Here is a 27,986-nt window from a genome sequence, read left to right as displayed (position 1 = left end):
CCCTCGGCAAAGGCTCAGGAGACAGAAGAGCCCTTTCAGTGGTCTCTGGTGGCCCCTGACTCAGACTCCAGCAGTTTTGCAGGGAGAGGATCCCAAAGCCAAAGACACTCAGCTTGGCTCTATTTTCTATAATGAGTTGTACAGACTGCGCGGGGACGTTACCGAGAATTGCTCTTCTAAGTACTTTTCCAAGGCTGGGTCAGCTCACTTTTTTCACCAAATCTGTATTCTATTAAGACTTAAGGCATTCAAGAACAGGCTCCTCTGTGTAGGGGGAACATATTTAACAGACATAAAATATTCCACTGCGATTTCTATTGGTTTAAAACTCGCAGCCTCTCCGCCGCTCCCCACCCGAAGCTCCACACAGGTAGGAGCTGGCGGGTATGCAAAATCAGTTTGTGAGAAACAGGAAGAATAATTCTTGCGGTATGCGTGGAATGCAGGTTTGGCCATTCCTTAATTTAGAGAATTGTTATGTGTCAATAGGGGAAATTGTGTGCATACAATATAATTACCGCCTGATAATTCTGCTGAGTCTGTGTATTTAAGGAATACTTTTTTTTTTCTGACTGGGAACAGCCTAATGAGAGGAAAACAAACATATTACCAAGTTATTAACTACCCATGCTGTTTATAATTAGCTCCTTATCAGTGGTAGCTATTTGCAGAAGAATAGAAGAGCAACTGAGCTCTTAAGTAACATTAATAACCTCACTTTTTTGCTTCTGGAGTCACAACTAAATTCTACCTGAGAATGGTGCTAATGATGAGCACTGTAGGGTACACAGTTTACATGCAAAAAAGAAAAAGCACAAAGTTTTTAATTGATGTGTAATGGGAATTGTAGTCACCGAGCTTCATAATGTGCACACTAAGTGCAAGATGTAGAATGTTCTTCCAATCACTGCAAACTGTAAGAAGTTATTGCTAAGAGCCTCTCTTTAAAGATATATTTTTTTAAATAAAAACAACAGCTATATTCAAACTACAGAGGCTTTTTACATGTGCAGTTTCTTACTGCAAAGCTGGTGGCACTGCAGACTGAGATAAAAACGTAAAAGAACCCTGCACTGAAGTTAGACTTTCTTGTCATGTCTTTGAAATAAGTGATCTATTTTGGCTGTGGGGGAAAAAAAAAATCAATCGGGTTCCTTAATAGTGTTCAAGACTACTAGAGTGACTGGGCTTGTTTATAAATCTAATCTCATGGATGGTTAAAGTGCAAGGTAAAAAATAAAAAATATCCTTGTTTGATAGCTAGCATCTAAGACAAAATCAGTCTGTGTAGTCATCTGCATTAACAATTCAGTTTTCTAAAAGCTGAGTCTAGAAATTTAGTCTGAGTCTAAACTCTAGAAATTTAGAATATAAATTTCTAAGTGCTACACCAGAAGCAGAATGCATTCTAGGCCAAGGTCCTAAAACGATGTTAGTCTCACAGGTAACGCTTCTTACGATAAAGAATGCATATATGTCTATCTTAAGACTTTCCTGCTAGGACAAAGTGGTACATCTCAATTCTCTTCTGCCATAAGTGAAACTCGAACAATTCCAGTGGAACTTCTCCCGATACACTGAGATACAAGCCAAAAGTTATACAAATCAATGCAGCAGTTTTTCTTCAAAGCTTGTACGTCTAAAAAGAACGTTAACAGCAACCCAGTTCAACATTCAGCTCTGTGAATCTGAAACAGCTCCACATCTTGAGGCCCCCGAACAGCTTGTCAAAGAATTTAATGGTTACTTTCCCAGATGAGTAATGATGCTGGCCTGGGTTTCCAAGTAACTTGGTATTAGGCAGAGATTAAATTACCTGGTAGAGGATGTGCTAGGTAAAGACCTCCTCATCGCTCCTGGGCTCATGCTGTAGTATGAAGAACTTTCCAAATCTGAGAGGGAGAAATTAGGGCCTGTTCCTGCAGCTATCGGTGCTGGGGAAACAAAAGAGATTGCAGTCAGTAAGTCATGTGAATAAGGCATGAATTGCACTTCAAAATCACTTTCTTCTTCCTCATGAGTGTGTTTAGTTTCACAATGAGAACAGGTGGGACATGGAAATTAGGAAATGCTAATGGTAACTGGCATTGCAATCAAGATGTAAATTTTATCAAGAATACAATGTTCCGTGACAGAGACTCTTTCTTACATTCCTCCAAAGGTATTCTTTTTTTTTTCTGGAAAATTAAACAATGATGGGAAGACTTCATTTAAGCACTGACTTTCTGTTAACATCCTTCTAATATTTAATGAAACTTCTTGCTTCCACTTTTAGGACAACATTGCATTTATTGGCATAGTTACAAATAGGCTGCACCATCCCTGTAGTGTGGCTGGCATAATCCATAAGCAGTACGGGCAGGGAAATACACACCGCAGGACCTTTAGTATATACGTGATGCACATTCAGAAGCACAGAGGTTACAAGTGCTCCTTGGAGAAAGCGCAAGAGCAGATGAGAAGCCTCAGTTCTTTTCTGCCTGCGAGCATCTGAGTTTTCCTCTGGCCTCTCCTCCAGCAAAATCAGAGCTAGAGACATATGACTCTGAAAAACTTTCACCCAGCAGTTTGCTTCCACTGTTCACCTCCCACTACCTTACCCAGCACCTAAGTTTTATTGCAAGGGATATGAATACCTTAAAATTCCCTGTCCTAGAGCCTTGGTTTTACATTAAAACATTATGAATTCCTACACACTCTGAAGTTTGCAGGCACAAGGCTATGTACTCCGTGTGCCGTATTCATCTGGGAACAGAAAAAGGAATGGAGCAGCTTAACATTAAAGTCAACAGATAATGCATTTCACAAAAAAACCACCACCATAAGGCAAATGGTACCACATCCACTGTCACTGCTCCAGTGCTATTTACAGGACAATGCAACTTTGGGAGCTGACAATTACACATCATGATTTTCTCTCTCATTTCAGAGAGGTCTGAAAAAGGACGCGCTGCACAATAAAACGCATCAGCTTGGCCTGGGATGTATTGTCTGAGAGCCCCGATTCACAGCCACAAAGGCGAAGCAGTCTCAGTGCCACGCAAGGACGCGGAGCCAAGTTTAATCTTCGGTCTGAGAATCTGGCCCATTTTCAAACACGAAAAAATCTTTCCCTCCGATGGGGCAGGAGTGAGGAAATGAAGACAGGGTAGCTCCTATCACCCAGTGAACATGTCTGGGCTGAAACGCAGGCTTCTGGGAGTGCTGCCATTGACTGTAATGGGGCCAGTATTTCACCCCAAGTCTTAAGGAGCTCACGATGTCAGATTTGACAGAGGAATAATGTAGCTTTGCAGCTGCCTCATCATCCCCACAAGACAATTAGTTGTTGTTTGGCAAGGATCTTTTTAAGAACGTCATTGAGACAGAAAGGGAACAGCCTGGATAGCCACGGACTTTTAAAAGCATGGGATGGAAAATACACAACGCCATTAAAACTTGAGAAAATCTGGAATGGTCATTAAAAGGAATGAAGTTGGGAAGTAATTTATGACAAGAACACTCAAATCCTTTCTTATCTTCTCTTAACTATCATACGCTTCCTGCACACTGGGTATGTGAGAGGGTGTGTTAACAGAAAGAAAGAAAAATTAAGCATAGTAAAATTAACTTCTTTTATCAATTTGTGCTTTCTGCAACAGTTTCCTGACAGCAGCTACAAGAGGCTGTAAAACTGATGAATTTGCATGGAAAAAGAAACCGGTGTAAGTAATTTGTGTAAAAGGTAACACGGACATGGACTGCTATAATTCAGACACCCTGCAGATAGCAGACTGCTGCAGTGTGAGCAGTTATGGGTTAGAAAAATGACCACACTGCAGTCAGTCTGACTTGAATGGAAATCAATCATAAAGGTACTCTCTGCAGCATCTACTCCACAGTTTTCAGCAACTTCCTTGCCAAACAGATTTGTGCTCTGCAAACGCTTTGCCGATCAATTCCTCTGCACCCTCTACCTACCAAAGCCTAACTTTCGGGTTAAGCATACTATTTTCCAAACAGGAACATAAAAAGGCAAGCACTAAATTAAAGCACCATTTTTATTTTTTTTTTCTGAGGCACGATGAATTTCCTAGGCATTGCAAGATTTATGAAACAGTTTTATTCCAAACAGATATGGAAGAAAAACTGGTATGTAGATAACGCTTCTCTTCTTTCTCTCACCCCCGCTCTGTTTATCGCTTTCTCCCCAAAACCTGGACATTTCCAACCCTTGAATTGGCCCTATAGCAAAATGAAAATGTATCTCCAGAGCAGGGGTGGGGTAGGAACAACGTATTGCTAACGCTGTGTAAACTCAGCACAAAGCAGAAAGGGCTAATCACATAGAAATTTCCGCCTGGGCAGCAAACACGAAGGATGCCATGTTTCTTACAGGTTGAACCACCTTGTCACGCTCAAGAGCCTGTTTACAACCTGAGGGTTAAAGAACGAAACCCACCTCTGATGTAAACCAGTAGATCTAAGAAACAGACGTTACGCTGCCTGGCTGGCCCGGGGTGGCCAGTACCTGAAACCCCTTGGCAGCCCTTAGAATGACAGAATGGTTTGAGTTGGAAGGCACCTTAAAGATCGTTGACTTCCACCCCCCTGCCATGGGCAGGGACACCTCCCACCAGACCAGGTTGCTCAAAGCCCCCTCCAACCTGGCCTTGAACACCTCCAGGGATGGGGCAGCCACAACTTCTCCAGGCAACCTGGGCCAGGCTCTCACCACCCTCACAGTAAAGAATTTCTTCCTAATATCTAACCTAAATCATAGAATCATAGAATTGTCCAGGTTGGAAGGGACCTTTAAGATCATCTAGTCCAACCATCAACCTAACTCATAACACTCATCACTAAACCATGTCACTAAGCACTATGTCAACCCATCTCTTAAGTACCTCCAGGGATGGTGTCTCAACCCCTTCCCTGAGCAGCCCAACTTGAGGCCATCTCCCCTCTTTCAGTTTAAAACCATTACCCCTCGTCCTATCGATCCACTTCCCGATCAAGAGTCCCTGCCCATCTCTGCTGTCGCCCCCTTTAGGTATTGGAAGGCTCCTATACGGTCTCCCCGGAGCCTTCTCTTCTGGCTGAACAACCCCAACTCTCTCAGCCTGTAAGGAGGAGCAAGGAGCCAAGGTCAGGCCACAGCCAGCTCCAGAGCTGTGGCAAACGCTGCACAGAGCAAAGCTGTTCTGACATCTCTTCTCCTGCCCGCCCGATGGGTGCATATTTGGTGCCTGTCTTCCACCAAAGGGTACTTCTACCTTTGCTCGCAGCTACCCTATTTACTACCATAAAACCCAGCAACGAGCCGACTGCAGAGCCCACTCGGAGACCGTCGGGAAGAGGTTAATATTTTTCATCCGCATGGCGGAAGGTCGCTTCCTCTTCCCGGCTGGAATTCGGTTGAAGCCGTGTGTGTTTTCTGTCTCTGCTTCAGCCTCGGTGGAGCTGGAGGACACCTCGCACTTCCCGTGCTGGGCTTTGGAGCTCGCTGCCTGGCATCTGCCTCTTCTCATGTGTTTTCCAGTGCAACCGGCCACCAGAGCCGGCATGCTGCAGCTAGCCCAGCCAGGAGACATCCAAGCCCACTCCAAATGGCTCCTCACACTGCCTCGGTGGAACGTCCACCTCACGTGGGCCCAGAAAGCTGATGGGAAGGGAATACTTGCATTTATTTGCAGGATTCCCCACAAAGGCTGCAGCTCTGGAGAGTTAAGCAAAGGGATCAAAGTGGTGCAAACTGTGGCAAAACTCTGTCTAAATCAAACCTCTTAATTGCAGCATCTGACAATCCACGACACGACTTCCCTACACTCCTGTTCCTCTGGCCCCAGATGAAGCAGTGGCAGCGTGGTTGGGAAGGTCCCCTCCAGCACAGCCGGCTGTTACAGGCTGCAGCCTGCAGAAACCCCAGGCAATGACACTGAAAAAATGCTATTTCCCACCCCCTAAGTAATGCTCTGCAGCAAAAGTGACCTTCTGATAGCTCGGGACCATCTCCCAAACAGGAAAGGATGACAGAAACTGCAGTTGCGAGTCAAAACAATAGTCTCCACCTACATGCCGGTATGGAGATGTCATCTGATGCAGGGCTCCGACCTGGTGGGGAGCGAGGAGGAAGGACCCCTCTTCCCCTCACGCCCAGCCCACAGGCTTTCTCAGCAACAAACCGATGCCGGCTTCGGCTCCCATTTCAGCTGCTGGCACCACAAAAACAAAAATCCAGAACATGTTTCGCTTGCTCCGAGGAGCAGAAGGAGCTAGTTTGCCCAAAAGAAGGAGGAGGAGGAGGAAGAGGAGGAGGAAGGTGGGCGCCTCTGCTTGAGCACTGGGGCTGAGCTGCTCGCCGGGACACGGGTCAGCATCGCCCCTGCTGCCAGCCTGCTCCCTCCCCTGCCAGCTTGTGAGCTCAGCTCTTCACCCCAAATGTCAAGAAAAATAACAGAGAAATTAACAAAAAGCCCTCTGACTTAACCCAATTGGAATATTTATTTTGAAAAATTTATTGAATTACAGAACAGGAAACCCACTAAATAAAACCAGCCAGGCTGGCATTTGTCTTCCTTGGAATACGGCGCTCTCTTTTAGTCACATTAATATTTAGTTTCTCTTTTTCTTTTTCCATTTTTATGTATTTATTTTTACAAAGGGGCTGGGATGTGACTGAGATCATTACGCGTGTAACACTGCAGCGAAGTGATAATGTGTTTAAGGTTAAATGGGAGAAACATGACATTTGACTAATAAACTTTTTCCTGTGTTGTGACTCCATAAACAAAGGGAAACACACAGCAGCGCTGCCGCTGCCGAGAGGAAAGGGGAGCCGGGTGGGTTGTTTTTTTTTTTTTTTTTTTTCGCAAGGCCTTTGTTTCCTACACACTGTATCTTTAGATTCAAAGAGGTTTTGCCCAATACAACAGATATGAAATGTGTGATGTTCATTTTAAAATTACAAGTACAGCCTGCTATTGACCATCTAATTATGCTGAGTTCCATTTATAAACATAGCTAACCACTAAGTTTATAGAGACTTTTTGTGCTGCTTTAATAGGATATTGATCGAGAGCAAGGTTTGAGTGGACTGCCATTGAATTGTGTAATGGCATACAAAAGGCAAGGTCACGGCAACTGTTCACTCTAGGCCTGCAGTCTATTTTTTATTATAATCTTTTTTTTCTTCCTCTCATACCCAAGCCCAAACAGTGTGTTTGGGATAGCGGTGCTTTGGTAAGGAATATAGAGTATCTTTTTAAATGTTAATTTTCATGCTGCTGACTTTAACTACCTTCACTACTGTAATGCTTAGTATAGCAGAAAACATACAGGCTGCTGTTAAGAGAGACCTGTTTTATTATACCCTGGCTCTCACACACGTGCTCTGTGTGGAGGAGACCCTCTTCTCCTCTCCCAGGCTGCAGGAAGGCAGCAGCATCTCTTCCCAGACCCATGGCAGGAGCCGGGGCACCCCACGCCTTGCCACAGGCAACCAGTAGGTGCTGGGGCTGGCAGGACTTGCCCTGCAGTTTGGTTTTGGCTGTACCTGGCCACTGGATGTGTGAGGAAGCTGGGTTTCCTCCGTTGCACCCATGCTCCGTGGATGGAGAGGTGGCGATTACTTTAATTTCTAGCACTTGTCCTTATGGCAAGGAGGGCTTCAGCCCCAGCCCCATGGCTAAAGCAGCCACTAGCCAAGCCTGGCAGCCTCCGTGCTGCAGGATCCCAAGCTTTTCAAAACGCCTCATCCACACAAGCACCTCTTCTTACCTGTGGAATTAGCGTAACCGTCTCAGGGATAATTAGCTGGACCATTCCTGTGTTTATACAGGAGTGGTAAGCAACTGCCTGTCCGCTTGTGTGCTTGTGGTTTCACCGGCTCATGAGAAGGATTAGAAGTCACCCCACTTGCTCCATACTGCTCCTTCCCGCACACGGCTAACATCTTAAAACTCAAAGCTTGGCATTTTGAGTCCAGGGCGCAGTCAGAATTCCCTTGTTTATCAGCATGAAGAATGATGTCATTTTGACAAATAACACAGCACAAAACAAATATGTTTGATTTGGCTCTAGCCAATGTTCATAAATCCTAAATCTTTCCTCACATCCTGGGCAGTGCAGTTTATCTGGCTGCTTGAAGGACCTCCAAGGGAGGAGATCTTCCCAGCAGCTCTCTGCACAAGAGCATGTGGTGCAGCCTCAAAGCCAAGAGGAGAACAGTGTTCTCCATCCCTCTCTCCCTGCTCCAGCCTGCCATGGCCTCCCCCAGCCTCTGCCAAGCAAAGGGGACTGTAGACTTGGCACCACAAGCCACCCACCCCCTCCGCCGGCACCTTTTCCAGAGGGTATCCTCCGGTGCCCTGCAGATAGCTGCACACAGCGAGCGGAACGTTTTCCTAACAAGGGTAGAGAGGGAGAAGGTTTTGCTTCGCCAACAGCTGGCTGTCAGTTGGCAAAACTCGTATGTCTCCAACGCTTCTGCTTCTGAGCGTTTTTGTTGTCAGCCCGAACCTCTCTAAAGATGGAGGGGTGAAGTCGCTGTTATCCGAAGGGGTCTCCCCAGTATCTGGGGTGACAGACAACACTTAGAGTGGAGCTCACACCCTCTGCCTGCTAATCATGTAGGAGAAGTGACAGCCCGGTCTGCAACATCCACATCAGATGGGGCGGATAGGGAACTATCTGTTTCTCAGATGATCGGCTTTCTCTGTTTTACTCGGCTCTGCAAGATTCAGTGGCTGGGTAGCATTTTGAAAGAAAATCTGCATCTATGGGACTGAAGAAAGCAAGTTTCTGTTACCAAAACAGTCTAGACTTGTTCAATAGCTCACAGAAACTGTGATGATCAGCACTGATAGGGAAGACAGATAATGGTAACAGCTGACCTTTCGCTTGATTAATTCATTCCCCAAATTTACATGACGGAGACAACTGCCTATTACTTGAGACTCCTTGTCATGTGGACCTCTGGGAACTTTGCTAAATAAACCTGCACGTAATTGCTACCAACAATATTTCATAAGAGTAACTTTAGATAACAGCAGCAAACCACAGGCCAGTTTAAAACTGTGGGAAATCACTTATTTCTATCATCACATTACCAAAAGCAAGCATGGAAAGAAGATGATACCTCTTTGTAAAGCCAACACAGCACACTCGGGAAGAGACTAAATGTGAGGGCCCGGTATGGATAGGCTTGTTGCTTCCCCAGCCATGGTGGCTTCTGAAGGAGCAAGGACTTTTTAGGAAGTAAAACCAAGAGAACGTACTGAGGACGTTTTGATTACTCAAGCTACAGACTGTTAATCGCTGCCGGTGAGTCTGGATGATGGCTGTTCATAAGCTGAGCTCCCTGGGACAACAGTAACCTATGGACTGGTCTCAAATCAAGACGCAGGAACACGTAGACAGCCCAGCAAGGGTTATGTTGAAAAGCACACTCTTTAAAAGACCTTGACTGCCAATTTAGGCAAATATGCAGCAATTACTTTTTTGCTCTGTTATGTTAAATAATTCTTTTAATATTAGCATGCGAATTCATACTGACTTCGCTGGGAATTTGTTGCTAGACTCTACACTAAACATATCCTACTGGGTAGCCACAGCATGTCAGGCTGTGGGCTTCTCAGACCTCGCAAAGTAAACAAGGTTACAGCTGGTCAGTACATGTCTGGGGCATCTCCAAGGAAAATCCAGGGTGCTATCAAAAGCAGTGTAGCTAAATCAGTTGCTGGCACTCTTCCCTCTGAGTCAGTTCTGAAGTGATATCCCGATATGCTTTGGGTACACTATTTTTGGTAGAGGTGCTGGCTTGTAGACAGGATATAAAACTGAGGTCCTGACCTCCCAGGATTATTAAAGAGCTCATGAAAAAGAGTGCAAACCCGTGTGTCTGGAACAGATAAAAGCTGAACCTTTTTATTTTGCCCACCAACACCTCCTTTCTTATTTCCGATAAAGTTCATGCCTGTCCTGCTCTTCCCGCGTGCAGGTGCCCTGCCCTTGGAGGTGGAGCATTTCTGCGGCAAGCAGAGGGAACGTCTCGGCCACAGTTCATAGTTTGCAAAACATACCAAATGCCAGGATTTCTGATACACAACGCTTTTAGTTTAGTTACAATAAAACATAATGGAAGATTAATAGACATGAAACATGAAGCTCCTGAGGTCAATGCCAAGCTCTCGGGGAGACTGAGACTGGGGCTGTGAAGGCTGAAGTCCTGCACGGGGGGACTTTTCTAGCAGCTCTGTCCTGTGCCCACATGAAGCATGGCTGACAGAGTCCAGAGGCAGTTCTGCTGTGTAGGGCTTCTACAGTGAAGATAAGATTGTGGTGAAGTGGGATGCCTTGCAGAGGGGGAGGGCGAATCCTTTGGGCTTCAAAAGCCTTATGCTGTCACACTGAAATAAAGTGACATAACACGGAGACGTTCAAAGACTGGCGATAACTTGGGTTTTGCCCAAGTATCTTACTGGTACTGCAGGTACCAGTAAGTTAGAGTACACAGCACAGTAAATTAGAAGTCAAAGTCCCTATTTAAGCACTTCAGTAAGTGAAATGATTTGCAAACGTGCCGAGCGCTCAGCAGCTCCTCCTGACTTCTAAGTCCTCTTAACTTTGTCCTTCTCGGAAAATTCCCACCAGTTGTCAGGGAAGAAGACTCAGGAGAAATGACTGCCTTACACTTTTTCTCCCTCTGTCTCTCTCTGCAGCAGATATAACTCGGACATTCGCGTATCTCCCACTTGCCATGCTTTCCTTGTAGCATCCTATTTTTGAATATAAAGCCGATTTACTAGCTTGTACAAGTCTTTCCAAAAGAGGAAATAAAACAGGAAAATCCTTACAGAAACTCTGTGTTCTGACTCAAAACCACAGATTCTCTGCTAGGTTTGTGCCAGTTAGACTCCAGCCCCAGAAGGACTCAAACTACATGCTCAGAGCCAATACATAAACAAATATTCCTGCTATCTAGGAGGAGAACCATTTTTTACCACTGGCTGTGCTAAAGAGATTGGTTACGAGTGCTAAGGTTTTAAAAGGACATGTAGGTGAGTGGTTCACCTGGACCAGTGGTAATTGGTGACAATGTGATGTTACTGGACAGCTCTACACAAGCTCCAGAGAAGATCCCCAAAGGACTGGTAACTACAGCCCTGGTTTACCAGTGGTCTCTCTGCAAGAGAGTGTCCATATGGCCTCCTTGGACTATCTGGATTATGTCATAGCAAAATACAATCGATGCACCTCTGATCAATGGAACAGGGTGGTGACAGGTACTCTTAATTCACTGTTGTTAGTGAGCATTGACAAGCCTGTAATGATCAGGCTGCAGTGTGTCATTCATGCTGGGGGCATTAGCATTCTTTAAAGGTCAAAAACCAAATCCTTCTAGAAGCCAGAATTCCATACAGTTAATGGAAAACGCACACCTTGTGAAGTCAAGATGTACGCCTCTGCACAACTGAGATTATCAGAGCTGATGTTGGTACAGTTGTTGGCGTTATTAATGAGTTCATTAATTTGCAGGTGTACAAACACATGTATGCATGGCAGGGATGAACACAACATGCAAAAAACAGCGTTAAGAAAATTTCCAGGCTTATGTGCACAGATCATGTCATTTCTAGAGGTCTGGTTAAAACACAGTCCTCACATCCTGCCTGGCAGGTTCCACTGGATAAACTGATCTCTGTAGGCATTTATCTGCACTCTGATACAGAGTCTGCCCATTTTCAGCTGGGTACTGGGCGAGCTCATCAATTTGCACATGCAAGTTTGCAGAATTAAAAATTTTTTAAATTTATTTTTAAAAATAATGCTATTTTATTTTCCCACATGAAAAGATGTGGCACATAAACACTGTCCACTGGTGAGAAGCGGGGAGAAGAGATTCAATTTTCCACACATTTTTTCTGAATTGGGGAAGGGGCATGATAACAATCAAAGAAAAAAAATTGGGATTACAAAAACCACATAAACTGGCCACAAAATGATACTTACTTTGTGAGACTCTTACTAGCTCAGTCACACTGAAAACACCTGATGTGACAAAACTGTCCTGGAAGCCCAAATGTCCTACAAAACAAACAGAGTGAGAGAACTGCGATTAACTTTAAGCATTTAATGACAGTATTCTCAAATACTTTACTTTCATTTAGACTTAAAATGTGACATCTAATTTCCCACTTAGCAGTAATTATTGTTTATGTAGGTGGGTAACTAGTCATACAGCTATGTAGGCTGCTTTGTGGTTTCTATCTAGAGGTTAGGAAAGCTAACATGACACATCAGCGGGGAGATTTTTACATGTTAAAGCATCTCAACAGGAAATCTGAAACAAAAGAGGACTATTTTAATAAACGGTTACCTTGGATGACCCCTAATGACTTCACAATTGAAATGAAAATACTGTACCTAGGAAACAGACAGGACAGCTAAGTTCCATAATCGTTTTAAACATTATTCTCTAAAGAAACATCTGATCAGGATTATCTACCCATTCATTCAAACAAAACAAGATTTAAAGATGTACTCTTCATTTTCTAACGTTACACTGGGGAAAGCTTAAATAGCAGTGGGTTAAAAAATTAATTTAATGCCTTTCCCCCTCCCAAAAAAAAGAAAAATTCCTAATATTTAAAACTAGCTTTCAAAAAGAAAAATAAACCTCTGCATAAGAAAAGTATTAACTTTGAGCTTTGGACTGTCTTTAGGAACCAGGGCATACGCTTCCACACTCGCCTCCCTTGTACAAGGAATGCCCCCACACTTGGTATCGAAATGTTATTACACTTTACATAACAGTATTTTCCTTCTTCTCTGAAAACATGCCTACCACCAAACGTTCATTTAATTTTCACGGGTATGATCAATTACAAAAGGAGCAGCTTTCGGGCTGCGACCCAGGGTAAGTGTGCGGAGCGGGGTACGGCAGTTCACGCGGGACCTATCTGGACTTCAATTAGAGGTCTGCGGTTAGTCGGCCACACTGACCTCCTGCTTTTGAAATCAGGGTCAAAGGAGAAATCTCTGGATAAAGAGATTATTAAAAGAACTGTAAAGTCCTACTTGTCCACAGGATAAGTGGCATACCTTTTTAGGTTGTCCTACTTAGAGTCACTGATTCCAGCGCACGCACACATATATTATTGAATGTTTTGCAGGGGCACCATCTGCTCCGTTGTTAATTGTTTGTCAGATTCAGTACAATTCCCCTACGGTCAGTATATTCTACCGAACCCTGCCCTCATCGTGGCAATACCTGTGCACCCTCCTACAGTGACCACAACAACAGGAATAACGTGAGCTGCATATTTGTTCTCCCCTCTTCCTTTTGGGGTCTTTTAAAAACCCCAACATATCCCATTGCCATTTCTGCCTGCAGAACGGGAAGTAAAAGAAATACACCTTGTGTGCAGGACTACGGAGGGTGACACATCAGGGAAGGTGTGAGGGAAAGGTTTGGGAGAGATCTGGAGGGAGGTCAGCCATTCAGCGCCAGCCAAGTCCTTAGCGAATTCTGCTCCGGCACAGGAGAACCTCCCTGTTTCTGTGCGGATCCTACTGTGCCAGATAAAGGCAGTCGCTAAACTAACAGACTTGAAACAAGTTTCTACATCAGGCATGTTTTTATACTTCAGCAATAATGATGAGTTTTCAAACTGTGTATATGTATATCTTTGGGCATCCTTGTGTATGTGTGTATACATATGTATTATGTACACAAACATATAAATATACACAAATCTGTCATGCTCCAGCTGTAGATAAATGTACTATAAAATATTGAAATTGATGCTGAAATTCAACACAAACAAATTCCTCAATCTGCAAACAAGGTTTTTATTTACATCAAGAGAATAAATTTTTCTCTACTTCAAATGAAAAAATGTTCTTACAAGCTTTTATTTTTCCTTATTTTCAACTTAGAAATAGCTCTCAGATAATTGTAAATGCTTTTGCCTCATCTGCTTTACATTTTACCATAATAAAGGTGATGACTACATCATTCTGCTTTTTAGAAATGGTTGCTGGCCACACACAACGTTTGTTCGTTGACAATTTCCTGAATATTTTTAATATGAAGATCTACTTTTCATATGCTGCAGCAGACCTGCCTATTGAATTAAATGATCTGTGAATTAAAAATAATTCTCTTAGGTCTTCACTGAAACCACTCATGTGCCTAAAATTAAGCATATGCTTAAGTGCCTTGCTGGACCAGGGCCAGGGCGCTTACTACTCCGCAGAGCCCTTCGTAGGGAAGCCAGTCTATGCCATGTAACTCCTCATACTGTGCTCATCATGGCAGCATCTGAGCAACTTCCAGAAGCGCACTCAGGGATGCTACCAACATCTGCCACGTGTTGGTTTTTCACCGCGCACCGTACCGGCTCTGCTCTGGTGTCCACGTCCACCTGCATCTCCCCGGCAGGTTCCTAGCACACTAAGAGTGAAGGTGAAATTTAAATATGGAAATAAAAAATGAATCGCAGCTATGGTAGGACATTTGGCTGATTTTTTTTTAAGGGAAAGTCATAGAATCATAGAATGGTTAGAGTTGGAAGGGACCTTAAAGATCATGGAGTTCCAACCCCCCTTCCATGGGCAGGGACACCTCCACTAGAGCAGGTTGCTAGTGCCTGTCTAGAGCCTTTTGTAATCATCCAATAAAACATGATGGTTGCACGGCTAAACGCGTCACCTTAACCTAGGTAACACAGGTACACCCAGAAATGGAAGTGCCATGGAATGGTTTTAAGTACATTCTAGCTCTCAGGGTCCTGCAGGGCATGAGGAAAGTTGAGCAGCTTGGGCCCGCTAACGTCATGAGTCTTATTTTGCTGGGTATACCTGAAATGTGCACTGATTTCTGTAGGAACATTTCTTATGCGTGGACATGTAACAGTAATCATTAAACAATAGCACGCAATGAGAGTGATTAGATTTTCATCCTTCAATACTGAAAATAAACATTTCACAAATGAAAGGTGAATTTCACAATTCTCCAATTTGCTGTTTACTTATAAACATTAGGAAATCAGGGGCTCGTCTCGCCAATCATTAATAATATCTCGATACCCACAAAAGCGATGCCCTTGGCTTTGAGTTGTATCTTGAACTCATTTCGATGCACGGCTGGTCTGTGAATTCGCAGCTCAGGAGAACTCCATGAAAGTTTAAAGGTTTGTTGCCTGGATGTTCAGATTGCAAAATCCAGGCCTAAGACTGTAGCTTTTGCTGAGCTGTGATAACCGTGCAACAAGAAAATGAGAGAAAGAGGACAAAGCAGCTAGATATGTAAAAGAGGAATGACTGGGAAATAGCAGGATTGACAAAATATGCAAAGTAAACATTTTGCACCTATTAACAGGGGTCAAAATGCAAAAATATATCAATTCGGCTGTTCCACTTAATTCTGAATGAGAAAAAAATAGGTAAAGTCAAGCAATTACATATGCAGATGTTAGCATTAACGAGCTCCTTTTCTGAAAAGATGATTAAACATCTTGAAAGCTTGCAAGATTTACTTTTCATGCGGCACTTTACAGAAATATGTGCACTGTGATACTTTTGCTAAATGTCCCAAAGATAGGACATTGAAATTGCTGTATACGATCAGGTTATCTCCGCAGCTTTGTGTGACAGTCACATTTTGGTAGTAAAGCAGGTGTTCAAAATGAGGATGAGAGAATTTTTACTCACTTAATAAAAAAACCTAACAGAACTCATTCACTGAAATCCTGGGTATAAATTAAGACACCTGGATAGCCAAGGCAGGCCCTGACTCAGCAAAGCAGTTAGAGCACGTGCTTAATTTTAATCACATGCTTGATTAAAGCACATGCTTATTTGCCCTGCCAAATAAAGATGGGCTGACAAAGTTCAGCAGGTATTTAAATATATTGTTAAATCATTGCCTACGACTCAAGCCTAGGTCCAGCTAGGAGTTAGCTCACCACACAAGACTTCACTTTGGCTCACGAGGATGATCGTTTTCCCCCCAGGGGGGAAAAAAAACCTTAGGCTAATAAGACCAAATTGAACAAAGCAAACCAAGATACTAACTAATAAATAATATGCTATTATCCAATCACAGGTTTGGTATAGCATACAAGCATGATGCAACACTATCATAACAAGTATCACATGAAAAACACCTTTCTATAACTTGTTGACTACTTTAATTGGGGAGAAAATTCATAATGCAATTTACATATTCTTCTTTTAGATCCCAGTAAAGAAGCCAGAAGAAAAGGCTTGAATTGCTGGAGCCTAATTCTGATCTCATAGAGGTTTTAAACAAGTCTTTCTACACTGATCAAATGAAGTTTCACCTAATTTTCTCCTAATTTACACTGGCAGAGGAGAAATCAGGATTAGGACTTGTTGTCTAATGCTATTTGTTTTGAATTATTAACCAAACATTCCTATTTCAATGAGTAAACGTGTACAAAGGCAACTAACCTTCGTCCTAAAATCTAGTTTACAGGGAGAGTATTGTCTGCTTTCCCAATTAATGCTGTAAAAAGGAGTCTCAGACATTGAGCTACCAATCAAGAGCTTGTGTTGTAGCTTGAGAAAATCATGACTGATGCAATTACTTTTATGTAGAAAGTCTGAATATGGTCTATAGGTTAAAGTTCATCGGGTTATTGTTCCTTAATTGAATATCAGAAGATGTTTTCAAGGTGCTCAAGGTATTATTGTTATTTAATTAGCAGGCTTCCTTGTGTAATCTGACAGTATTATTTTTCTTATAAAATAGTTAGATTGCACCACAAATATACAAGTTATTTTCTAAACAGAGATACAGCTGGTTTCCTGAAATCCAAGCATAAATAAAAAAGAGAAGGAGTTACTCCTTTGAAGATGAAAAAGTCCAAGTCCAGTTATTTCTCTTCCACTACAGTCCGAGTGACAATGTATTAAGCTTTGGAGAACAGCTTTGATTCCTTTTCAGTGTTTTGAAAACACACAAGTCCCCCAAACTAGCACTGAAGCCATTTCTAAAGCCTTTTTCATGTTCAGCATCTCACTATACATAGCCATCTTAAAACCTTAAAATAGTAATAATCAATTAGGGTCTCAAGCCTATTATCTTAACCAAATGCCTGATTAAAAGAAAAGCCCTCTCTGCTCAAAGTGCAACTTGATTCCTTTTGGGTTTATCCTCTATCTAGATAATCCCGTGTTTCACAAACAATGTGGAGCAATAATATTGATTAGAAAATTAATGTCTGTATCACACAGCACATGCAGGCCTTGAGAGAGGGGAGTTATCAGAGGGAACCCGGATCACCCCGAGGACTCCCAAAAGATTAGCTTTTCCACAGCTGCACTGGATGACGAGGATGGGAGTCACAGAATTAGTCCTAATCTGCATTCTCCAGCAAAAATGAAAGGACAGAATACGCCTGCTTCGGTCAAGACTTTCTTAACATTTACACTCTGCTTAATTGGAAGGTGAGTTTATTAAGCCTGGGCTGGCACAGCCACAGCAGCCCCACGACTGCATTCCCTTCCAGACACACTTCCCTCTGCACAGACCCAGGCTCCTGCGGGCACCATGGTGGCGTGGTGGGACCTCTCTTGGTGCATCTCTCTTCTGGGAAGTGTCCAAGTCCAGGGCAAGCGCGGGTGGCCGGGGAGAGCACCCTGGGCTGAGACCAGCCCCTGCCCAAACGCTTGCACCGGCTCACCCTTCCCATGACAACAGAAATGGAAGATCACCAAGAGATGCTTGGTCACCACCCCATGCTGGAAATGGAAAGCATAGGGCCAAACTGAGATCAAAGAGACCATCTATCCCAGCCCCAATACTCTCTTCGAGTGAATGTTCTCCCGTTTGGATGGGAGACAGAACGAGGGAGCGTACACAGGCCTGGATATTGCATGTAACTGTAATGAAACCCGCATTTATCAACAGACCCCAAATACCAACGTTCGGAGCTGGCACAATGGCCTCATTTTAATTGCTTTGTACAAAATGCATTCCTCAAATTTGTAAGTGATAAACCTTTAATGGTAAATTATACCACATTTTTAATTCATGGACTTTTTATTGAAGAGTTAAGCAAGATATTATACATTAAAGGTGATACAGAAACCTCTCTTGTTCCCTGACAAATGCTCCCACTTCTATTTCAGCTTGTTATTTCCAATTTAATTTTAATGCCACAGCTATAGCTCACCTTGGACAAATTACACATTTTCTTATGAAATAACTGCTGGGCCACATGTCACATACGCCGTTATTCTCTCTCCGGCTCACCTACCTGCCTTTGGCTGAGGTTTTAAGAAGCACTAGAACTTTCTTTGTGGCCCATAGCAGGATGGATTAGACCGTCCAGGGCATGTCGTGTTAGTACAATAGAGGAACACTTTTAAGACTTTAAAGTCATGTAATACAATTCTAGGCTGGATCTTTCTTGTTAAAAAAAGTAGAATGGGAGTGATTGAAAGAGAAAAGGGCCAATATTTGACAACAGAAATCAGCATAACCTCCTAACAGCGGCAGTCATGGATGACTGCCCTTTGACCCGGGGAGATTATGTGGGATTTCAATGACAACAGCTGGAAGTGAGCATGTGAGAATAGAGAACACAGATCTGAGGCCTCCTACAAAAGACTGCACAATCCCTGCCCAGATCTGAGTGTTGATTAGAAATTGTTTCCTGGTCCTGGCTTAATAGAGTGTGATAATGAAAGTTTTGTTAACCCTTCACAATATGCAAAAACCATTGGTAAACGATTTGCCTTTTTGGTTTTTAGCTAAAAAAAATGTCCGTGTGTAGCAGGCAGTAAAATTGTGAAGCACTGCTAGTTTTCATGGGGGCACTTCTGATATCAGCGCTCAAGTTCAACTCCGTTTCCATATGGTTTGTATACGCCTGGTGGATATCGGGAATCAACATGTGAAGGTGCTGGGAGGTGGCTTGGAGAAAGGACTCTCAGGCCTTCACCAGGGAATCCACCCAACCCACCACGACGGGTGTTCTCCAGAGGTGAATCAGAACAGAAATACATGTCACGCCTCACTGTGCATCGCCTTTCATACTCACGGCATTTAATAAGCTCTAATAATAATAATGCCTCATTATTATATCAATATGTGACATATTGAGCTCCAGAGTCTGGGTTGCAAATTAATAATGTGGACCAGAGCAAAGGTGGTCTCAGGATGGTTGTGTCACCAGCAGCCTGATCCTGCATGGATCCACGGCAGCTTCAGCTCTCAGCTCATTTGGTATTTAAGTGCAGAGATAGTGGAATTAATGGCAACTTATTATCGTTAATGAACCGATCATAGATTGGAATCAATCATGTCAGGTTTTGTCCAAGTGGAGGGCACAAGGACAGTTCCTTTCTCTTGAAGACAAAGGTCTTCTTGAAGCATTGAAAGCCCTTCAAGTTCATGTTAAGGACCTTGCACAATGGAAACCATTCCAAGATCTATGATGTCTGCTGTGGTTTTTCATTTCTGATGACTCCTAACATTGTAGAGTACTTTTCGGTACTCATGTGCGTGAGAAATCAGTTAAATAGAGTTTTTTGATATAATGATAAAAATTAAGAATCTCCCTCTCTACCATATACCAAATTCAACAAATAAGCTAACTGCATTAATATCGACAGGGGCCTATAGCTTGAAAAACAACAGATGTCTTAAATTAGCATATTTCTGTTTCAGGTCCTCAATCCAAAAAACAAATATTAAAGAAAAGAAGAAAAATCATTATAAATGGTCATACTTATTTGGCAGCTTATAAAAATAATGCGCTCCTCAAAAGCCTTTCGAAGTAAACGAGATGAAATCTACCCCGGGATAATCATTCTGGAATATTTATGGCATCCAACAATAAAAAGAGTAATAAAAAGAAAAGCCTGCCTCCGTGAAAATAATAATATGAAGGAGTTATTTATCTTCATATTTTCATATCAACCCTGGTTACAAGAGCAATGACAGCTGCGATCTCCAAGGTCTGCGGTGATATTGCCAGTTCGGCTTCGCAGTTCGAAGCATGACTCAATGTCCCAATGAGCCCAGAGAAACCACCTGGTTTCCCTGAGCCTCCCGGGGATGCTGATGGCAGGGAGCTCCCTGGGCTGCCAGCAACGGAGCACCCACCCACCCCCTCACCCTCGCAGGAGAATGATAACTAGGGGCACTGGAGGGGGAGGTAGATATGGGAAGGTGGGTACTGCCAACCTTGTTCCTTTCCCCCTACAAGGCCTTTGTGAAATGAAGGCTCCAGTGTCATGAGGTAGGCATCACATTAACCTCAGGACTGCCCCAGAGAGCTGAAAAAAAGCCCTAAAAAGAATAATGTAAGGATAATTTCTTTTCAGCTGGTCATTTTTTGATGTCAGCATCATCTATCTGGTACAGCCTGAAAACACCCGTTTCTACAACTCATTTATCTGGGGCGGATCGTACACATTCCATCAACTGTCCTTGCTCCTCTTACTCCTCAACAAATACCAACTCAAATTCTGCCTCCTGAATTTTGTCCATGGACTTCTAGAAAGCTGCTGGCAGAAGTAAGGGCTTGTAGGAGCCGGTGCTGGGGCTTCATGCTGCAAGCATGACTTGTAGCCACGTTCTGGCCTTCACGCTGAAGGAGCGTGCCTTGGTACATGTAGAGTTTACTTGGGTTTACACAACTTCAAATCAGAATTTAGCTACAGTATTAATGCCATAAATATTATTGTTGATGCTGTGTGAAGAACATCAGTGTGAAAATAAATGTAAGGATATTTAAAAACCGGTGTGGAATACTTAGGTATTCAGACTAATCACGGACTGAAATAAGCACATTTGTTTCAAATCCTGTTTATAGCACTGCAGCCCCTCCCTCCTTTAAATCTTCCTCTTAACCATAGTGATGTTTATTGAATACCTGTCATTTCTCCAGCAGCATGTGCCAACAGCGGCTCACCAGTGCCAGGCTGCATGAAAACCCTTCTGTCTCCTATTCTCCAAGGGGCTCCCTTAGATCAACTACTCACCATACCCAATACACTGAAACCCATAAATTTGCAGATACTGCAGTCAAAATTCTTAACAGGAAAGTGCACCCATTTTGCCCAGCGTAGCATACTGAAATATCACATGGTGAGAAGCATTTCTCACCATGTGTAAACTGTCAATTTGATTTGAAATTAAAATTTTTGATTAACATGAGCATTTCTGAGCCTCCCGCTGGCAGCAGCCCTATTGCTGAAAAGTGACATGATTTGTGACACACATGCTGTACAGAAGCCCCATGCCAGCAATTGTTAAACCCATTTTCATTCTGCTTTAATACGGTATGACAGTCAGGAAAATAATTTTAATATTTAGGAGAAAGAGGGTAAAGGCTTAAGGACCGAAGTCCTTTATGGGTGTAAAGCAGGATTAGAGCAGCACGAAAAAAACGGCACGGAGGTCTCCCCGTCTCACAAGTCATGTCTCTTTTCAGCAATAGGGACCATCTGCAGGAGGCTAAGAAAGGTCCATGGTGAAGCACAAAGCCTTCTTTTAAATCCAGTTGATATTTCAAACACAGCATGAGGTACTTTCCACCTATGAATGCCGAGATGCTTGTGCACGGGGAAACGCTCGCAACTTCAATAATTAAACCCTCTCGTACAGGAGGTAGGATTTTCTGGTTTCCACAGTCGTCTGTTATTTTCCCATGTTGATCGTGAGGTATCAGTGGTCACTAGAGATACTAACATTTGTACGGTGAATTACTTATCAAAGAGGAAAATTTTGTGACTATTAAGACTTTGAAGCCCAGGAATCTACCTCTTCATCGGGGTGGTGGGAGGATTTTTGTTAGTTTAAACAGCTACCAAGTGAACACAAGAAACGGGACACTTTTGCGGCGACAGATTTCAAGGCTGTGATACACGCAGGCAGAAGACAAAAGTTCAGTGGGGATTTTTATAAACGTAAGCCTGTGTCACTGTTGCAAGCTGCTGACTCAACTGTGTCACCTGCGTATTTCTCAGAGTGGATAATTTTTTTTTTTCCAGTAACATCATGTTCTGAGGAAGTTTATCATGAAACAAGTATCACGAACAGTCATTCTGAGCAGCAGAACAGCTTTGATAAGTGTCGACACGCATCTGACTTTTCTTTGAGCTCCCAACACTATTCATCACATGAAACACTCAGCTCTGCTGGACTCTCTGCTCCTAGTAAACACAGAGCAGTGTCTAATTGCCATAATACAGCAAGTTTTAAAAATGTAGTATTTTAAACATAATTTTAGATGGTGAAATGAAACACCGGGATGATTCAGATGCCCTGGAAGTATTCAGTCCTGAACATAAAGCCGTGGGCTCATTTATGTTAATAACAGCGCTCGAGAATTCAATCTGCATGAAAAACACCGTCCTCAATAAAGCCATGATATATAGTTATTGTAAGTCTGCAGGTTCTTTTAAATAAGTCTTAAGTTTAAATAAGCATTGTATGTAAATATCTAGTTTTAATTAGTATATTGCCAAGAAATTATACAACTAGATTCAGTGATGCTGTAATTATTTTAGTGTCTATAAAACCCTCCCTCGGCTGGTGGTAGCTAAGTGTACCCTCCAAGGTTACTCTGCAGACATGCTTGCGGCTGAACCGAGGGAGTCGGAAGCCCTGTGGACACAGAATTAGGGAGCTATAAAAAGAGGTGTTGGTGTGGTTGTTTTTTTTTAATTTACACGTTAGTTTATAGTTATAGGAATAATCCGTGTATTCAGAGCAGAATTCTCTAGAAAAGCCCAGCGTTCAAGAGGAGCCAGGGGGGCCAGGGTCAGGCGAGGGCAGATAGCTTTCCTGCCCTGCTTTGCTGGGTGATATGGAGACAAACCCCGGCGACTTCATCAGCTGTTTCCTCTCATCCTCCCTTCCTGGCACCCCTCTCTCTTCACACCAAGGCGCTTTTAAAAGACTGCTGCTGGACACCACGATAATGGAAGCTGTGGAAATATCTGCTGAAGATTAGATAGTATAAATGCGATGCAAAAATAAGGATGCTGAGCATGGGAGCTAAGTCACAAGGATCAGCCAGCTCCACCTTTCCCCACGGGCTTTCCTCTCCCTTTAGAGGTGCTTCTCACACCTTCTCTGCTGACACCATCAGTGAGCAACCTTTAATTCACAATAAACCCCATGCAAATCATGTTACTCTATTTACCTACTGTCCTTTCCATTGTATTGGAGTTTTCTCTCCAGAAGGCTATTGCTCTATTCTTTGTACAGAACGATAATCTCCTAATTGACAATTTTTAGTCCCAAGAAGTCTGACTTCCACTAGGTTTACATGTTAGTTGTCCTTGTGGCCAGGGAGGGAAGAGACTTTCTACTAGTCATGGCATGACAACACAGGTACAGTCTGTTCTTGACTGTCCACATTACCAGGCTCATGAAGTTCAGTTGGGGCCAGCCTGAGAGATCCCTGCACGGAAGATGAGGTGAATCTCACGAGCTTTTCTCCAGCAGCGCCTGGGCTGTCTCACCTTGGAGAGCAGGGTACCAAGGTGCTCTGGAATAAAGCTTTGACATACTGGTGGCAGAGAAGACAGGAAGGGATGGGTCTGGAAGCACAGTAATGCTTGTCTAGGGACATGTCAAGCTTGCACAAGACCTAGAGCACAACACTTGCTGCTTACAGATGCAGATTAGGCCACTGTAGGCAAACACCATGTGCCTAACAAGTCTGAGCTTGCAACTCCTGTCAAGATAGCAGTCTGTGTCACCCTCTCCATGGAGGCACTGCATACTGAGGGCTGGGAACTGAAGGAGTTGTCCTTATTGCCTGCTAGCAGAGAACAAAGTGCCTCCACCGAGCATAGAATCCCTAGCTGGCCATCAAGTTCTGCACCAACTTCACCTGAATTACGTAGGATGTCTCCAGAAAAGAACAAAAGGCTAGAATGACTAGCAAAGGCACCGATGAGTCTCAAGGAACATGTCACCCCCTCATCTGCCTCTGACTGACTTCACTGGGACTGTGAAGATGCACAGGCAAAGTACTGCACACCCCTAGAAGCAACACAGCCCCCACTGGGTGATCCAGACTCTCCTGCCTCATAGTCCAGGTTCTGCCAGGTCTCTGCCTCCTCCAAGTATTGAGGAGAAAGCACCACAGACTTATCGACCGACTTCCCAAGGACTGGTGCACTTGGGGTTAGGCAGGCAACTATGCTTACAGACAGCGGTGGAGAACCCACAGTGTATTAGTGGCTGATTTCCCTAGCCAAGTCCCAAACCAGCAGCATAAATCCAGTGGGAAGAGACTGCTGGATGTGAAGACCAGCAGCAGAGCTCTGCATGATGACTGAGACTCTTTCTATTTTATTCTAAGTTTGTGTTTTGTAGGGCAGGATGCCCTGTCTACATTCTTTTACAGACTAAGAATGGACATTTATTAACAAGTACTTGGGCGGACAGCCCAAAACTCTAGACTCCTGGCCTGGGACTGTACGACAGAAAGGGCCAGTGACCCCCGTTTGTGTTTACTGTACTTCTACAGACACATGTGGGTGTGATAGGGGCATTCACTTTCTCAGGTTCAGGCCAAGGTCAGGCCAGAACACGCACCAAATTTATTTTTTCTGTGTAATCTGCTCAAACTGTAGCCCAAAGAGGGCCTCCAAGTTCACTAATTGTGAGTATATTGTGAGGGATTCAAGATTAACAAGGTAAACAGAAGGGGCAGAGAGGGACCTTCTTAGTCCTTACCTAATTTCATGTGCTCATCCCATGTGTGGCAGACATGGTGGTTCCAGGGGAGGTGCCTCAAGGACCTGAGGTGACAACGGTAGGATGTCTCGCCCCACGAGACCACCTTCAGCAACTTAGACACAGTCCTGGTATAGAAGTGAGGACCTAAGATGAATCTGTTGCTAGATGCTGGGTTGGTCAGCTGAGCCTATGCAGTCCTATTCCCACGGCAGAAGGCTTGCCTCTCTAGACCCTCTTACTCCTCCCCAGTCTTGTGTGGCACAGGGTGATACACAGGGATGCAGAAATGTGGCAGTGGGGTGATGTCCTTATGTCAAATTCCCTATCTGCATATATTTGAGACAATCTGAAGGTACCACAGGAGCTAGGCCTTCAAGTCTGGACCATGCTTAGCAGCCTGGTCCACCTGCCCTGTGACAGCCACCAGGCTTGTTCTAACAGCACTCTGCTTCTAAATGATGAGACTTTGTACCGTGTCTGACTTTACATGAAAGGCAGACCTTTGGTGATGAGCAGTAGTGGAGCAGGCAGAAAGAATGAAAATGGAAAAGGAATTCCACTCACAGGGACCGTTACATTAAGCTAAAGCAACTCAGGTAAAAAAGAAACCCATCCATTATGGTTTGCAATGCATAAGCACCTATTTCTTCTCTATTCCTTCTTTGCTTGCATTACTGAAATACAGAAATAATAAAGGAAAAAATGATGGATGGATTTTGGAAGACTCAGAGTTCAACTCAGGATGGATGTGATCCCAACATTTCGGATTCTTATCTCATCGTAATTGGAATAGCTGAACCTCTCTTGTCTGCAAAATTAGGCAAGAGGTCCTGTGAGAATGGGCTCTTTTTCATAGCAGTTTAGTCCCCAGGCGCATAAAAGAATGAAAACAAGAAATGGAACAGAACATTTTTACTTTTGAATACTGGCTTCAGTTGGGCAGTTTAGAACAAAACTTCACTGGAAGAGTTGAGGAGGAAGTTCTTGCTGCCAGTATGCCCATCCCCAGACACATTCTTCCACAGAGCACATAAACACTTCTCTAAAGTGATAATTTATCTAAAAAACTCCCATTCTGTAGAATTCAAGAGAAAAACAGAAAGGGAAGAAAGTACACGTAGGCACTGTCTACTCATCTACCCCAAAGATACCATTCAACCAAGTCACTGTGCAGTGCTAGATCCACCTTTGCTCTTGCAGCAAACTCTTTCTTTGTCTACTCTGGCTTTTCAGGATGAGCAGGAGAAGGATGAGTGACTTCCCCCAGCAGCAGAATCTCAGATCCTGAGCAATTACAGCACTAACCTGCAACATTTCAGTTTTAAACCTCCCTGAGGTTCAACAGAGAGAGAGATGAATTCCCAGAAGACCCAGCATCTCTGCTGATTATAGAGGGAGACTGAGGACTTTAGGTTCATAGCTGGTGCCTCATTTTAATGCCCAATGTCAGGTGGGATGAAATCCAAATCCAAGCCTAAGAAGTCCATATACCATGTTAGCACAGACCTGAAAGAAAATTTGCTTTCCTTGCCCGTATCTTGCCACAGGCAATCTCTCTTTAGATGCCATGCTCCTCTATCCTTACATTTGTATCTACTTTTTTTTTTTTTTTTTTTAAATTCATAAGATTGCAAAGTACAACTATTGCTGAGTTATCCTTGCGTTCCTGTCCTTCCTCTGGTTCATTTGCAGGAGGGAATAATGTTCTGTCACCAAGGTAAATTCATTACCCGGCAGATAATGCCACAGTGTTTCTGCTGCCCATTTCACAGTAAGACATTCTTTTTCAATGATGTTGCATCTCTGTTCTCGTGGGAACAGTTTACGGCTGACATAGCAATAGTAGTAATAACAACTTACATTTATATTGTACACGGGATGATCTTTACTTCTCTCTCCTTCTAACAGTGGACGGCTCCCTGTCCTATTGCAAAGACATCCTTCACGGCCATGACAGACAGAAGCCTGGACTCACTAATACAGGGCTGCCTCATTCCTCAGCTTTTTGCTCAGACTGTCATATCCTCTCCAGACCCGTTTATTATTGCTTTAAATTGAGCTGTGGGTCACAACCATACCACTGCTCTGAGCTTTCCCTCACAAAAATCTGTGGGGTTCCCCTCCTGCCTCAAAACCACAGCTACCTCAGAGTCCATCAAGCTGCTGGTCATCCTCCCCTGCTTCTCACTTCTTCCCTTCCTCCCTCAGCTCAAGCTACGGCATGCTCTGCTGTACGATAAAATTGGCTCCCCTCTGTACGGTGTGGGGGACACGGCTAGCTCTCTGCATTCTGCTACTGGAAATTTCCTGAAAGCGAGTTCCCTGATTTTTAAGGACTTTTGAGGTATAACATGTGGGAAAATTGCAGGTGGTCTGCACTGCAAAGCTGGTCAGGTGGGGACAACCCTCAAACACCAGCAGGTTTTCAGATGGGGATGCAGCTGTCAAAGAGCCTTCTGTTACAGACACGATTTCAAGACTAAGGAACAGAAGTAGAAAAATCAGAGGGACAGAGGTCTAGATTTTCTGTGAGCGAGTGTTACAAGCTACGTAAGAAGTAAGAAGAAATGCCAGGGAAGGCTTTGGCCCACCACGGTCTGAAAGATGCTGCTGGCATCCTTGTGCCTGGCTAACGGCTAGTAGGAAGCTGCTGGCTCGTACCCCACCAAAGCACTGCTTCTCCCTCTGCCACGCAGCAGACTGGGGCAGGGGGGTGACTGCTGGGGGGGTGACGTGGCAGTGAGCCCCTGGGAGGGCACACCGCAGCCAGGGGCAGGGGTGCTGGCCACGCATTCTGCAAAGGCCAGAGAGAGAGAACAAAAATATTTGTATCCCCGGCAGCAGCCCTATCTTTTCCTCCTGCCTCCTTTTGCCAGTGACAGGAGCAAGGTGCTGGCTCCTCATCCCAGAGTGTGGCTCGCAGCGGATCCCCTCGCTTCAAGTAGGAGTGAGGGAGGGTGAGAGGTAATGATTAGAGGCACTCTAAAATGATTACATTAATTGAATCTTATGAAAACGGAAAACAATGGCAGTGTGTAATAATAAAACCCCACTATAACCACGTACATCTCTTGTTTACTAGAAAGTGCTTCACTGACTGCAGATTTACTCTGGGGCACAGCAGGAAACTTTTCTCCTTTAAATTTAATCAACTCTTTTTTTCTTTTCTTTTTTTTTTTTTTTTTTTTTTTTTTTTTTTCTTTCAGAGAAAAATACCAGCTATCAGATCTGTGTTTCCCATGCACTCCTAAGACTCCTCAGTGCA

General features: G+C 43.7%; 1 protein-coding gene across 1 annotated transcript in view; it reads right to left on the bottom strand.

The window, feature by feature from the left end:
- Positions 1-27,986, bottom strand: part of NFIA (nuclear factor I A) — a 256,619-nt gene that overhangs the window by 78,587 nt on the left and 150,046 nt on the right. Inside the window, exons 4-6 of the mRNA XM_074151822.1 lie at positions 11,992-12,066; positions 1,817-1,934; positions 519-583 (exon numbers count right to left, since the gene is read on the bottom strand). Of these exons, the coding sequence (XP_074007923.1) occupies positions 519-583; positions 1,817-1,934; positions 11,992-12,066 (258 nt within the window). The remainder of the gene's footprint in view (positions 1-518; positions 584-1,816; positions 1,935-11,991; positions 12,067-27,986) is intronic.

This window comes from Numenius arquata, chromosome 8 (genome assembly GCF_964106895.1).
Source record: "Numenius arquata chromosome 8, bNumArq3.hap1.1, whole genome shotgun sequence".
NCBI lineage: Eukaryota > Metazoa > Chordata > Aves > Charadriiformes > Scolopacidae > Numenius > Numenius arquata.
This window is presented reverse-complemented; position numbering and strand designations above follow the sequence as displayed.